Below are 14317 nucleotides of genomic sequence, written 5' to 3'. Positions count from 1 at the left end.
GGTTTCAAAGAAGGCAAAATGAACAGCATTTTAGCAAACAGTATAAAGTTTCATTTTTCCCTGGTATCAATACAGGCTGGGGGATGAAGGGACTGCGAGCAGCCCTGTGGAAAAGGACTTGGGGGTACTGGTGGATGAAAAGCTGGACATGAGCCAGCAACGTGCTCTCACAGCCCAGAAAACGAACCATATCCTTGGCTGCATCACAAGAAGCGTGACCAGCAGGTCGAGGGAGATTATTCTGCCCCTCTGTTCTGCTCTGGTGAGACCCCCCCATCCCAGAGCACCGCGTCCAGCTCCGGAGCCCTCAGCACAGGAGAGATGTGGGCCTGTTGGAGCAGGTCCATGGGATGGCCGCAGAAATGAACAGAGGGATGGAGCACCTCTCCTATGAGGAACGGCTGAGAGAGCTGGGGTTGTTCAGCCTGGAGAAGAGAAGGCTCTGGGGAGACCCCATTGCAGCCTTTCAGTACCTAAAGGGGGCTTATAAGAAAGATGGGGAGAGACTTTTTAATAGGGCTTGTTGTGGTAGGACAAGGGGCAATGGTTTTAAACTAAAAGAGGAGAGACTCAGACTAGATATACAGAAGAAATTTTTCACGATGAGGGTGATGAAACCCTGGCAGAGGTTGCCCAGAGAGGTAGCAGATGCCCCATGCCTGGGAACATATAAGGCCAGGTTGGACGGGGCTCTGAGCAACCTGATCTAGTTGAAGATGTCCCTGCTCACTGCAGGGGGGCTGGACTAGATGGCCTTTCACAGTCCCTTCCAACCCAAATAATTCTGTGATCGGATACAATATCTACCTGCAAAATTAAGCTTTACAGACATTTCTGCCAAACAGAAAGAGTACTCCTACGTTGTGGAGATAGCTTTGAGCCAGGAGTATGTACAGTAGATCCTGCAGTACCACGCCATAATTAATTTGAACGCAAAGCCTTCCCCTAGACAAATAATTGAGACTAAATACAAACTAAATGTTATGTACTTTAACAGACGTTACATGAATGTGTACTAAAATTCTCAGATATTTAATTCAGCAAAAGGTTAACTATTATCTACATAATACAAGTTAAACCATCTGGTAAAACAAAAAAAATATTTTAAAAAATACTCTTAAAGCACACCGTTTCACACAGAAAATGTCAAATGTGTATATTCTTATGAAACACCACACATGCATCTCTCTCAGCCACTCTGACTAGTACTGTACAGACACCATTACTCATAGCAAAATTTGATAATAACCAAGTAGATGATAAAGATCTGAAGTACTAAAGAGAATGCAAAAGATATGGGTGCATATTTTCTTAAGTCACCTACACCTCGATGGGACATATGCCCACACCGAAGTATTCTACCTGGTATCTGAACAACTGAACGAGCATTACTTTATGGGCATATAATCAATTCAGGTTTTAAAGACTCTTCTAGCAATCTCCAGGATTTTCTTTGAGATCCTGTAGAACAAGATACTAGAGGAGGCAAATTCGACCTAGCAGCAAACGTAAAGTTGTGTCAAATCTACAGACATCTGTAATTTTCACCTGCAACGCTAAAAGCCTGGTTAGATACCTGAAAACGTTCTGCTGCCAACATAAATAACGAAGTTATGACAATCAGCTGGGGGAGAAGGGAACATGTTAGAAACTGAGCCCACAGGACAAATTATTCATGCCCAACTACTTTAAGATACTCTTTTTCAGCTTCCATTTGGGCACCTTCCATTATACAATGCACACTGTTGAACCCAAATCTTCTGGTTTCCCTCACCAAGAAAGCAGTAAAAGCATCGCAGGGTGCTGCAGAACTAGAGTGAAATGGCACCTCATAGCTTGCAATAATCTGTGCTCTAGTCTTGTTTTAAATAACACAAGATGCAAGATATATTACGTGCTTATGACTCAAGATAAAGTGAAAGGAAGATAATTTGACAGAACAGATGTTACTAAAGATCCAGCAAGGGGAATATCTATCAGGTCAAGGATAACTAAGTCATCCGAAGACAGCCTGCACAAAGCATTCTGAGCCACAAGGGAGGGCAGCAGGTTCACAACCCCAAAGGCCTCATCTGTGCACAAACCTCCCAACGAGTAGCAAAGGGAAAAACAAGTTTTAAAACAGCGGAGTAAACATTTTTTTACCTATAGGTCCATGGCACACCGCTAATGGAGTGTATGTATCTGGGCTTACAAAGGGTTCAAAAATTCCAGTACCAGCACAGACAGTTAAGCATAGACCAGTACCCTGAATTATTAACAGAATTTCTGCTGCAACCCTGTAACACCCAAAGCACATGCTGGGGGGAATGGTATTAAACAGAGAAGTCAATATGTTGGTTTTTTTAAAAAATAACACTGAAATTAACAATGGATACTTACTTCATTGTTTGCTATTTCACTTGGTGTTGGCCAGTTTGTGATATCACCAAAATCACCAGCCTGCAAAGACGACAAACAGTTTATACAACTTCCCAGATTTGATGCTTTTTAATATATAGAAGATGTCAGTCATGACTCAAGTGGCCAGACTATCCCTTTGAGCAGAGTTGTTAGGAACAGCAATTTTTTAAAAACTGAGAAATACAACAGTAAACAAACACACAACTTTTGAAAACAGAGTATGATCAACTGTAGAAACAACTATTCATTATAGCTACATCCAAATCCAGGTCCAACACACCTTAGCTTGTAATTAGTATAACTGTCTAAAGAATGCCTTCATGAAGAATATTTTAAGTGAGCACAGCCTAAAAGAAGACAGCAAGCAAGCAAGATTTTCTACATTCTATTATAAAACAAACTAAAAGGGCTTATGACATTTGAGCACACATAAAACAATTGTCAGATTAAATGTTGTCTTACAACCAGTCACCTATGTGATTTAAAGATATCTACTGCTTAAAAGTCTCAGCTTTTGGAAGACCTCTGAGCACAGGTATTATTCAACCTAAAGAACGGCGGCTGTACAAAATTGTAGAAAATTTTTCAGTGAAAGGATTCAGTGTCTCTTGCTGTCATAATGATAATTTTATGACAGCACATAAAACGCACACACCACATAATATGCAAGAAGGATTTCCAAAACCTATCTAGCATATCTTGTGCTCAAGTAATGTTCTTTCTTTGCAGAACCCTCACATCTTCATACAATCCCATTACTTGCTTGAACAGCAGTGGCTTTTCCTTATCCCTCATACATACACCACTTAAGCATCCCTCCTAATTTTAATTTCCCTTCCTTTTCCGCTTTCCTGCCTTCAAAATTAACCATTACCAAGGCAGGACATAACACTTCTGGTTGTAACTTAAAAATACCTTGCTATCTTTTTATTTCAGTAATATCAGCTGTTTATCATAGTGACAATTTACAGCCAGAAATTCTCCTTTGAAATTATTTCATTTTCCTAGCATATTATCAGCCAAGCTAAATGCCAGTTTAGATTAACAGGTTACATGTACTGGGACTTCAAACACAATCAGTCCAGTAACTCACTGCTAAATGTCCTTCTGGCAAATACAAACCTTGCTGCATTTCCTTGTCCTGGGTTTTGCTGCTTTTATAACTTTAGCAGAATTTTGTAGTTCTGAAAAGAGAGAAAAATATTTTCTGGTGAAGAATTAGACTGCACTTCATAAGAGTAAGGTACACTTTAACAACTCTGTTTAACTATCATACTACACCAAAGGTTTTTTGAGGCCTTGGTATTGTAAGTCAACCAACATGTCCATAAACTAACTAATACTACAAGACATTGAAAAACCCATGTTCATAGTAAGTGTAAATAATCTTGAAAACCACATGTACAGGATACTGTATAATGCAGTATTTAAGCTTTTACTCAGCATAAGGCCAAGACTATCTCAAAAACCCCTGGTATTTTAACCTAAGAAGCAGCAAAGAAAATGAGCCCCTGAAACACATTTTAGAAGTCACCCTATTAGAAACTATATTTTAAGACAGAATTATTTTCCGAAATCTGTCATTATGCAAGCATGAAAAAAAACCCCAAACCCAGAAGCAATTACATATTCACAAATTCCTAGTAATTTCTTTTTATAAGCAGTTATTCAAATGCCAAATAAAATTCAGGCATATTGCTCATAATGAAGCCAAAGCAATGAAGAAAAAAAAAAGGGGGGGGGGGGGGGAAGAGAAAATTACTATCACTACTACATTAAGACTAATAAATTTTAATGCCCAAATTCCACAATGGATATCTTAATGACAAATACAAGCATTTGCAACGAAGCTGACACTCAGACATTTTCAGAACCATCCTGAGTCAAGACCAAAACTTTATAATAAACAATCTCATCTGATCTCCTGAGCAACAGTCCATTATACCATTATATTTCTACCACTAATATCTGCCAGGAATTAATACAATGCTTGGAAATAACTCTCTCTCTCTTCCTCATATATGGCAACATTATTGGGCCTAATGATCTAGGATCAATAACCCACATTGAAAAAAAAAAAATAAAATCTGTTTAAACTTACTAAGTCTTTTAATACATGTGCAATTACCCTTCTGTGTATGAGCCTGATTTTCTTATTCTGTGCAATTTTTCCCTACTCATCTCAGTTGTGTTCTACTTTTTGCACTGGCAATACAGGGGGAAAAACCCCACTAGTAACCAGGCAATTTTTCTTTGAGATTAGAATAGAGACAGAGGAAACCAGCTCTTAACCTCTCCTGCTAAGCCCTGGTTCTGTTCTGCCGATCCATATTTTCCCATAAAGAAGTGGTCACCACCTTTCCTCAACACTTCTTATTCAGTATTTTATTGCAAGACAAGCCTGAAGCATTGAACATGCCTGAAATCACTGGATTACTATTGTGTACAGGGATAACATCACCTCCTCAACCCTTATCACTTTCACATCCAGTGACTAATCTTCCTTATCGCAGCTTCACACTGGGAACCCCACCCTCGTGCCCCAGTGACTCCGAAGCCCTCTTGCTTTCTGCTTTCTGGAATATACCGCCAACATCAGAAGCATAAACTAATGTACACTCCATGTTCCTCTGTAAATTACATTAATACTGCTATATACAACTTGCCCATCCCACAGCGAATCCCCATCAGCCTTTGACTTCTGCCACACCATTTACCAGCAGGTTTGGGGGTTTTTTCCCCCCTCTCCCACAGACTGGCTTTTTATAACAAAGACAAAACACACCTGCCCCTGCCCCCCCCCCCCGCAACTGCCTCTTTCTTCTTACTCAGCCTCAATTAACTTCATAGACTTCAGAAACTTTCATTTTCTGCCTTCCGCTTTCAGAAACATGCAGTGCCTGTGTAATCCTAATTTTTCCTTGTCATCCAGTAGTAAACTAATTGCCCTTTTCAAAACAAGACAAACAGCTGTTGGGGTGGAGCAGCAAACAAATTTGTAATTTTCTCCTACAGAACTGCCAATTATCCATAAAGGTAAAGTGACCGGCCATAGCATTTGTCCTCCAGTAGTCTGTAAACACACGTCTCTTTAGCTTGTTCAATCACCTTAACGAAGCTCTTTTTCCATCTCACAGCACTTTTACTTAAATTGCTGCTGAAGGACTGCTCTGCCAGGACTTCTGTGTGTCACCAGGGCGTAGCAAGGAATTAAAAAATAAAAGCCTCAGTGTCGCTGCACTATCTTAGTCATGGGATATTATTCCAGGCGGCAGGAGAGACTATCTAAGTCAAGCAGAATGAGACCCAACTCGTTTTAAGGAATCTCTCTTATCCGTATGTAGCAATCCAAGAGTTGGAAGATGCATTTGCACACTAAACAAGAAGAAAATTAGTATTAGGCAACACACCACCTAGTTGATGATGCCCTTTCTGAACTAAAAGGCTCGAGATCTCACTGCACACCACACTTCCCTACCCTCCACCGAGTTTCTTGTCCTCCCAGAAGAGCCATGCTCAAAACCAAATTTAACTGATCTTTCCTAACTGGCTTGCTGGGGCTTATCATGTGGGAGCCGGATTTCAGCGAGAAGCATTGAAAACTATGATAAAGGGGAAGGAAAAAAAAAAACCACAACAAAACAAAACAGAAGAGGATGGAAGAGTAAAAAACCAAAACATCAGATCACTGGTTTTACCCAGGTCACATTTGTTACATTGTTAAGAAGAGGGCTAAAGCCACTGTTCAGGCAAAAATCTCTATGCTTAACATTACTCCAATGTTTGGTTTCAACATCACATAACAGTGCTGAATACCCAGAAACAGCATCTTTAGTACACTGCTCCAGCAGAACCCAACAAGCCTTTGCAACTAAACTATTTCACTTAGTAATTCCAACCTGACTGTATTAAAATATTTGTTCAGTCATGTGCTACAAGGTAACCTGCTCAGTGACAGCATGCTGCCTTGATAAAAATTCTGTTATCTTCAGTTACTTCACCTGCTGTGTTTCAGCTGAGTTGGGGGTGGGGAAAAAAGTAAAATCAAGGATGAGCAAGTTTAATCGCCAATTACCATCTTTCAATCACTGAACTCCATCTAATAAAGATGTCATTCATCCACAGGAAAACAGAAATCAGCCTTCAAAGCCATTTTTATTATAGTTCTCCCGAGCCTCTTAACACACCACATCCTAACGTGAGATCTTTTCTGCAGAAAGACATAGATGTGCAACCACGCCAGCTGCAGTTATGTCAAGACACATGGGATGACAGTTCTGGAAAACGAAAGATGAATTCTGGAACCACCAAAACAGCAGCAGAATCTTCTGGGCCAACAGCAACAGAAAAGGAAAAGCAGGCTGGATGCTGTGCAGAGACAAGAGAAGCAAAGTTTGTACATAAAGATGTATCACCAAAGTACCACCGACTGCAAGACAAATTAAATTTACTGTGGTAGTACTTCAGAATGGAAGGTTTGAAGTTCTGCAAATAATTAGCAAGTAATTTCTTCTGCTAGAAGGGGAGGGATGATTTGCAAGTTTCTTCTGAAAGAGTCTATTAACAAAAGGTGAAACACGTTCTAATTTTGATACAAACACGGTTTATGCTGTCAGGATTTCTAGACAATATTCAAGCGTTATTTTTACTCTGACTGCATGTGTATTTCCTTCAGTGAAGGAACAACATCGCATATACACCAGAAGTGCTTCAGGAGGTGGCTGAAATCACCCAGCGGAACAACTCTTCGAAACTTGAGTGGAACACGTTTGTTGAACTTGTACACGATTTTCGTTTCAATGCTTAGTTTGAAACTTCACAGTATAACCCGTTTTTAAACAAGGTAAGCTATACTTAAAACCAGTGTTTTAACATGTTTACATGAAAGCCTTGCAAATCTGACAAACCAATCCCTTAGAGTATATCATAATTTAAATCTAGAGCGTGGATTTAGATCCAAGAGTCTGGGAAATAAAAAAAAAAAACAAAACACCAAAACCCCAGTAATTATGCTAACATCCTTTCCTACAATAGTTCTAGTATTTTATAGCAAAGCTGCGTTTAGATTGACCTTCTTCACGCTATTTGAACAACTAAACAATGCAGCAAGTTATGACACCAGCATCCTTCCATCGAGTGACATTCAAAACCCATCAGTTTTTCAATACAACAAGAAACAGGGGGAAAAAAACCCAATATATGATAGATTAATAAATAATAATTATATTATTTCTTTTCCTTGCATTTTATTTCTCATCACACTTTTTTCTTAGCTTCTGCATAGGAAGCTGCAACCTGTGACTCAATTTCTACAAAAGCTTTTATGGTCTAAAGGGAGCACGTGCTAGAGCACAGCAAGCCAATACTGTGTCTCCGACTGTAGGCAGCAGGATGGATTTCTCTCTCATTACAGGTCTCCAGCTTAGAAACAAAGCAAAACAAACAAACAAACTACCGTACAAAATTACATATGCTGTTATACCCGACTAAAATACAGGCAGCAGGTTTGCAAAGATAATGTTTTTAATCCCTTCAGGGCTGGAGTAATCGTCAATGTCATACCTTCGGATAATTCTTAAAATGATTTTTAAAAGCTGCTATTAAAACACTCAGTGAATTCATAAGAGCTAACGATAACGCCTGCCTTAAATACACCAAAAAGTCTTGACAATCCGATCATTTACCAATTTACTAGTCAAAAGCTCACTACTCCTAGTAACACAGTATACCTTTACTAAACTGTGCTTTTACAACTCGTTTTGCCCACAGACTAAAGCAAATTAATTTACACAAGAGCACCAGAGTGAACTGGTTCTGCTACCAAAAATATCAACCCGATAAAAAGTGTTCTTCCATACCCAGAAATAAACACAACAAAGACAGACAAACTGAGCACAGCATAGAAGACTGAAGCGTGCAGTTATTTTAATTAACTGCATCATTCAAGCATACTAGGATGCAAACCCACTTCAACCACTTAAGCAGCACAGGTATTTCATTTCATTGAATACTTTCATAAATTTCACGAACAATTTTAGAATAATTAGCTAATGAATCATTAGAGACCCACACCTGCTATACGAAAGGCTAGAGAACTTGTCATTCAGATTCCCTTTTGCAACCTTACAAAAAGGGCAGTACTTTAGGTTTCATCAAACGAAGAGGTGAGAGAACTCTTGTAATAAAATTAATTCAACAACTCCATCCTGGGAAAATTATTTATACGGAGGAAGGGTAACTAGCTGCTTCTGCGAGAGCCCTGCTCTGAGTAGCAGCTGGGGAAAAACAAGACTCAGAGGGGAAAGACAAGGAACACAGGACTAACACTGGGCTGTTCCGCCGCTTCCATACACCTTGTTGGCTCAATTTAAGAAAAGCTTATCTTGTTACCTCGTGAAAAATTATCTAGAAGATTATACAGGACTTCTTCCTTGCAGCGGTTCCTCTCCTCTTACACAGCTTCATCCTGAAGAACCGAAGATTTACTGCAATATATTGCCTGGGCACTACAAGTGAAGGCAAGGGGAGGAAGACCCATCGCAGAAGTTACCTTTCATCATTTGACAGCCTATGCTAAAGCTAATTCCTTGTACTCACAATCCACAATCACCAGGATTAGTCAGAAGCCTATTAATTTCACTAGCAGTTTTATACTGCTATGAGTCTTTCTCCCATGAGTTAAATGCAGATCAGGATGTAAAAGTAGCTGTATAATTCTGAAATTACTGTGCTTAAAAGAGAAGCTTAATAGAAGGCTTTAGTCAGAAACACTGAACTGTATTAAGAAACATACCGTGAAAAATCCAAACATATTTACATCAGGTGTTTGGTTTACTATAGCATGATTAAAACTTACTAACATATTTGAGACCAATATATATAAAAAAAAAAAAAAAAAAAGACCATAGTAGCATCACTTCAACCGAATTCTTTTGCCAAGGATTTTAAGCCTTTTGCATTACTTTTTTCTTTCTAGTGTCAGGTGACGTTAACAGTTTCTTTCAGCAACAAGAGTCAGATTTGCCTCTATTACAAACGAACACCACACCACATTGAAAGTCAAAAGATGACAGACTGGGGTCAATTTTCTCAAGTGCGTAACTATCACTGAACATACCACGCGTGCATGTCTCAGGAAACTTTCAACAAATTAAGCCAGGATCAACAAGTTGAACAGGATTCAGTCGCTACTTTGATGTGAAATTCTTTTACATTTTATTATCCTCTTGACGGATAGTTTTACATTCCATCCCAGTAGTATTTCTGCTCATCTAATTATTTCACATGACTAATTACCATACTACTACATTCATAAGGGCCTAGTGTGGCTGATTTTGCTTTGCCAACATGCAATTAGTAACTTCAAAATACATCCCTCGTTGCAGATGGAGGCACATGGCAATTCCTTCCTTCAAACAGCCAAGAAAGATCAGCTGCTTTGCCTTTTACAGGGGAAAGAGCAGTGGCTCCTTCACCGTGCTTTCGGCAGTGGCCAAACCAAAACACACACCCTGGCACGTGTTCTTCACCAATGCCATTCACCAGCAACAGCAACTCCCATCTTTGCTCAATTATACACTTGCCACTGAAAAAGCTGTTCCAGTGCAAGTACTCAGTTTAACATTAAACCTGATAACGCTAAGCGCAACTTTCCTGCGGAAGAAAAATACAAAGTTCTCTGAAATCATCAAATTAAGCATGTAACGTGCACAGCGTATGAACTCACTGCCTCCTTTCCCCTCCTTCCTTCTACAACTATTTGTGTGTTTTACCTGAAGTGGAAAAGTAAACTTTAAAAAAGGTGAAGCACGAGGTGCTAATAAAACAAAAGCAGCTTTCCCAGTGCTTCGGACCTACCATTATTCTTACGACTGCCACGGCGAGGCAAGTGAGTGACAAGCTCTCTCTCATGCATGGACAAGACCACAGGCTGCTGCCCAGCAAGCCAGGTTCCAGAAGCTATGCATAAACAGGTATTTATGAGTGTGTCAGGACACGCAAACAAAACAGTCGAGACGATAAAGAGGGCTCCACATGTTGCCAAAAGGTTTGATCTTTGGCTAAGTAAAGACTTTGTGGTCTGGGGAACTCTTCCGCTTGCGTGACCTGTCTACTTGAAGCTATAAATTACAGATTTCTCTTTGTGACGGAAGCACGTATTTAATTCAAGGATAAAAGTGACCGTGAGATCACAGAAAGGTTTGCCAGGTGCCTGGGGAGCAAGCGCCGCGATTGAAACTCTCGGGAAGCGCAGGTTGAAATACGTATTCTGAGGCCAGCGGTTTGCTCCCTGCCGAGAACAACGCTCCCAGAAGCTGTGAACTTCTAGGAACTCTTTGCTAGCCCAAGCATAAGGCCTGGCAGTGTCAGGCCACCTCTTTTTTGTAAAGCCACTTGCCCCTCCAGTCGGCACGGAGCCCGTAAAGTAGCTTCATCTGGCGCGCAGGGATTAAAGGCCCGAGCGTTACACCAGGGCTGCTCTGCCCTCCGGATTCAGGCTGCTCATGCGGGAAGCGATGGAGCAGGGCAAGCCGACCGCTTTTGTTAACATTTAAAGCCTCCGCAACCCAAGTCTTCCAGAAAGCCAAACCAAGTAACGGATCGTCCAGAAAGGGCCCAACTCTGTAATTAGGGAAAAAAACCCCGGCAGACCGGCGGTAAGGCCAACGGGGCTTAGCCACGTTTCTAAAGAAAAAGCGAAACGAGTCGCTTGCGAGCCCTGCGAGCCGGTGCCCGAGCCCGGCGGAGCCCATTTGCAACGGCCGGGAGCTGCTGCCGGCGCGGCCGCTGCCCCCGCCAGCCCCGGGCCGTCCCGCTCGGCCCTCCCCGCCCCGCGCCGGGCCCCGCGGCCGCCGGACCCCCGCCCCCGCCCCGCTTCCCTCCTCTGCCCATGTATGTCACAAGGCAGCGCGGCCCCGCCGGGCTGCCCCGCACCCGCGCCGCGCCGAGCGGCGACAAACACGCGCGACTCGCTCCCAAAAGACCCCACGACACCACGCGCCGAGCCCCACGCCGAGGAAGCCGCACACGCCGCCCCCCCCCCTCCCGCTCCCCGGCCCGGCCCGGCCGCCGCACCTGGGTCCTGCGGGAGGAGCTGCCCGCCCGCCGCGGGCGGTGAGGGGCTGTCCCGCGCCGCCCTGCGCCTCGTCCACGGGTTCTCCTTGGGCGGCGGGGCTTCCACCGCCGGCCGCCGCCGGCCGCCCTCCTCCGCGGCCTCCTCCCCGCCGGGCCAGCCGGGCTCGGGCCGCCGGGCTTCTTCCGACTCCGCGGGCCGGCCGGCCGCCGGGCCGCCGCCCTCAGCGCCCCAGCCCCGCCGCTCGGCGGGCGCCGCCGACACCTGCGCCGCGGACATGCCCTGCCGCCCGCCGCGAGGGGCCGCCAGCCGGGGCGGCCGCAGGGAAGCCGAGGCGGGGGGCCCGCTCCTCCCCCCGCCGCCCCGCCCCGCCCCGCCGGCCGGGGCTGCGGGAGATCCCCTGTCAGCCTCCCCCGGCCGGGCCGCGGCGCCGCTCGCCGCCCTCCGCGTCCCTTCCGCCGCTCGGGGGCCGGACGCCTCCCGCCGCTGCCGCGAGGGCAGGCGCGGGGCAGAGCGACCCGGGGCCGCTGCGCAGGGACGGGCGGGCGCTGCCGGCCCCGCTGCGCGCCGGCCCGCGTGGAGGGGGGTGCGCGGGCGGCGGCCGCCGTAGCAGCGAGGCGCGGGGCGGGGCCTGGGGGCACTCCCCTGCGTTATGACCTCACGGCGGCCGCGCTCCAGCACGGCGGCGCGAGCCTCCCCCGCCCCCCCCGCGGAAGCGGCGGGACGGCCCCGCTGTCCCCGGGCGACGGCGCCACGAGCGCCCGCGTCGGTAAGGCGGCGAGCGCAGCCCGGGGCATGTCCCTGCGCGCAACGCTCCGTCACTCGCTTCGGCTGTTCCCCGCACCTTCGTCAGCGGCCGTGCCCCGTCCCGACCGCGCACTAATCGTGTGCGTTAATTAAAAAGGAGAAAAAAAAAAAAAAAAAAAAGTCCACTTCGGGGCCCGAAAGGGCGCCCGGCACCAAGCCCTCTCGCACACCCCGCTCCCGCAGGCGCACACACACTGAACAAAAAAAAACCAAGCAAAAAAAAAAAGGCACACCCCAACAGCTGTAGAGCGAGGGCATGCCTCAGTTTTTAACACCTTATTAGAATCCGTGATAATTTTTATTTTTTTTTTTTAAACATCAAGTCGCATTGAAAGCGGCTGCCTGGGTGGAAGGCTGAAATGGAACCGCAGGTGAAGGCGGCAGCAACGCAGGACGTGAAAGCAGGACAGGGCAGCGCCCATCTCCTGCCTGCTCTCCGTCACCGATGCACCCAAGATGGTTCAAGCTCCCAAGCGACGCGCACTGGGCCTTTTGGGTTTCTAGGTCTTTCCCATACTTGCACGATGTGACCAGGGTCTCAAAACGCAGCAGGAGGACAAGTGTGGTTCGTTGAAGCAAAGTGGACTCGCCTGGTTCAGCCCCTCCGGCAGCCCAGCCTAGAGAACGTGTTCAACGGGCACATGAGAACATCCCTGGGTCCAAGCAGTGAGGGCATTGCGTGTCATTTCAGCACTGCCACAGGCGGGGACCTTCGTATCGTGCCCCGTCCCCTCCACGTTTCTACTTTCTGTCAAAAATCTGCCAGAAATCGCCTCGCAGCAGCACACTGCACTGGACTCGTTAGGAGGTTACGCCGGCACTTCTGCCGCTGCCTTATCCCAGAAGCACTGTGGGCACAGAACGGGGAAAGCCACGGCCGCGTGACATTGATCACCCCTTTCCCTCTCTGCAGGCTCCCACTGCTCCTGTAATTCTCCTCGATTACACCTTAAAAAAAAGACACCCTCTCCTACCCCACCTCTTGCGTTCAGTCTCATGGCCCCATTTTACTTCCTTACTTATAAAAGGTCTTCCAAAATAAAAAACCCAACCAAAACCCCAATACCTCTTTAATGAGCTAAGCGAATTCTCAAATAGGCTTTAAAAATATTTGACGAGCTTTATAAAAGAAGTGTCACAAGTAACTGTATTTCCACTGTTTTGCAGCAGCAAAACATGTTCCGTTTGGGGTAACGCTACTGTCTGCTTTAAGGAGGTTGTAGCAGTTTTGCCCCTTCGTCAGAAAGAAAACCGCAAACCCACCAAAACCCCAACGAACCCCACCGTAGCTCGCACTTCTTCAGGCGCCAAGGCGTTTTTAGGATTACTCTGGAGCTGCAGGTACAGTAGCAGCTCAAAAGAAGAGAGGCCACCTTCTGCAACACCAAGCACTTCAACTGTCCTGACTGGCTGAAGTGGCTCGTGGCCACCTCCCTCCCGAGCCCAGTGCCACTCAGCCAGGTGTGATGGGGTCACACCGCGCGGCTGGGGCCCAGCTCCACCTCAAAGAACCCCGCCTCTAGGTGCTCGCTGCTTTGGTTTTTTTTTTGGAAATTAATGACCTTTTGTGGCAAAGGCTTGAAATTAAAACACCCACCTCAATGGTTATGCTACTACAAACAAACCACAGATACATGAATGCACATTTCTAACTGCAGGTTTCAGCACCCAACATTGGTAATAAGTGAGGAATTTCTCTTTTCGTAAATAGAAAATCACTATTGCTTCCAAGCACTTTTGCACAAATAGTGACACGTGTATCCCTTCTTCATTTTAAATTTGCACCACGAAAGAAGGGGGGGAAAAGGCAGAATGATTAAAATTAAAGCAAATCTTCAAACTCATAGAAGCTTTTTTCCTTTGTAAGCCACCAAGAATGTGATTTGTTTCAGATGCAATAAATTTACTAATCAAGGACACGCCGGTTGCATATTGCAGTGGCAAATTTATTTGAAATAGAGGAAAGCATTCTTAGTAATTTTGACTGGGGAAAAAAAAAGCCAGTATCTGTATATGTTTACATCTACGTTCCTG

General features: G+C 45.1%; 1 protein-coding gene across 9 annotated transcripts in view; it reads right to left on the bottom strand.

The window, feature by feature from the left end:
- Window positions 1-11939, bottom strand: part of LARP1B (La ribonucleoprotein 1B) — a 32486-nt gene extending 20547 nt beyond the window's left edge. For 2 of the 9 annotated variants that reach the window (XR_008745558.1, XM_055794193.1), the window contains exons 1-3: window positions 11479-11934; window positions 3526-3587; window positions 2383-2442 (exon numbers count right to left, since the gene is read on the bottom strand). Coding sequence is in view for 7 of the 9 variants with exons in the window: in XM_055794193.1 (XP_055650168.1) it covers window positions 2383-2442; window positions 3526-3587; window positions 11479-11755 (399 nt within the window). In the remaining 2 variants the exon portion in view is untranslated. Of the gene's footprint in view, window positions 1-2382; window positions 2443-3525; window positions 3588-5449; window positions 5472-10260; window positions 10356-11478 lie in introns of those variants that run through there. The other 7 variants (XM_055794189.1, XM_055794190.1, XR_008745557.1 and 4 more) reach the window with 6 other exon arrangements.
- Window positions 11940-14317: the final 2378 nt, after the last annotated feature.

The sequence above is a fragment of the Falco peregrinus genome, chromosome 2, assembly GCF_023634155.1.
Source record: "Falco peregrinus isolate bFalPer1 chromosome 2, bFalPer1.pri, whole genome shotgun sequence".
Lineage (NCBI taxonomy): Eukaryota > Metazoa > Chordata > Aves > Falconiformes > Falconidae > Falco > Falco peregrinus.
The sequence above is the reverse complement of the archived record's forward strand: the minus strand, read 5'-3'. Positions and strand labels throughout refer to the sequence as shown.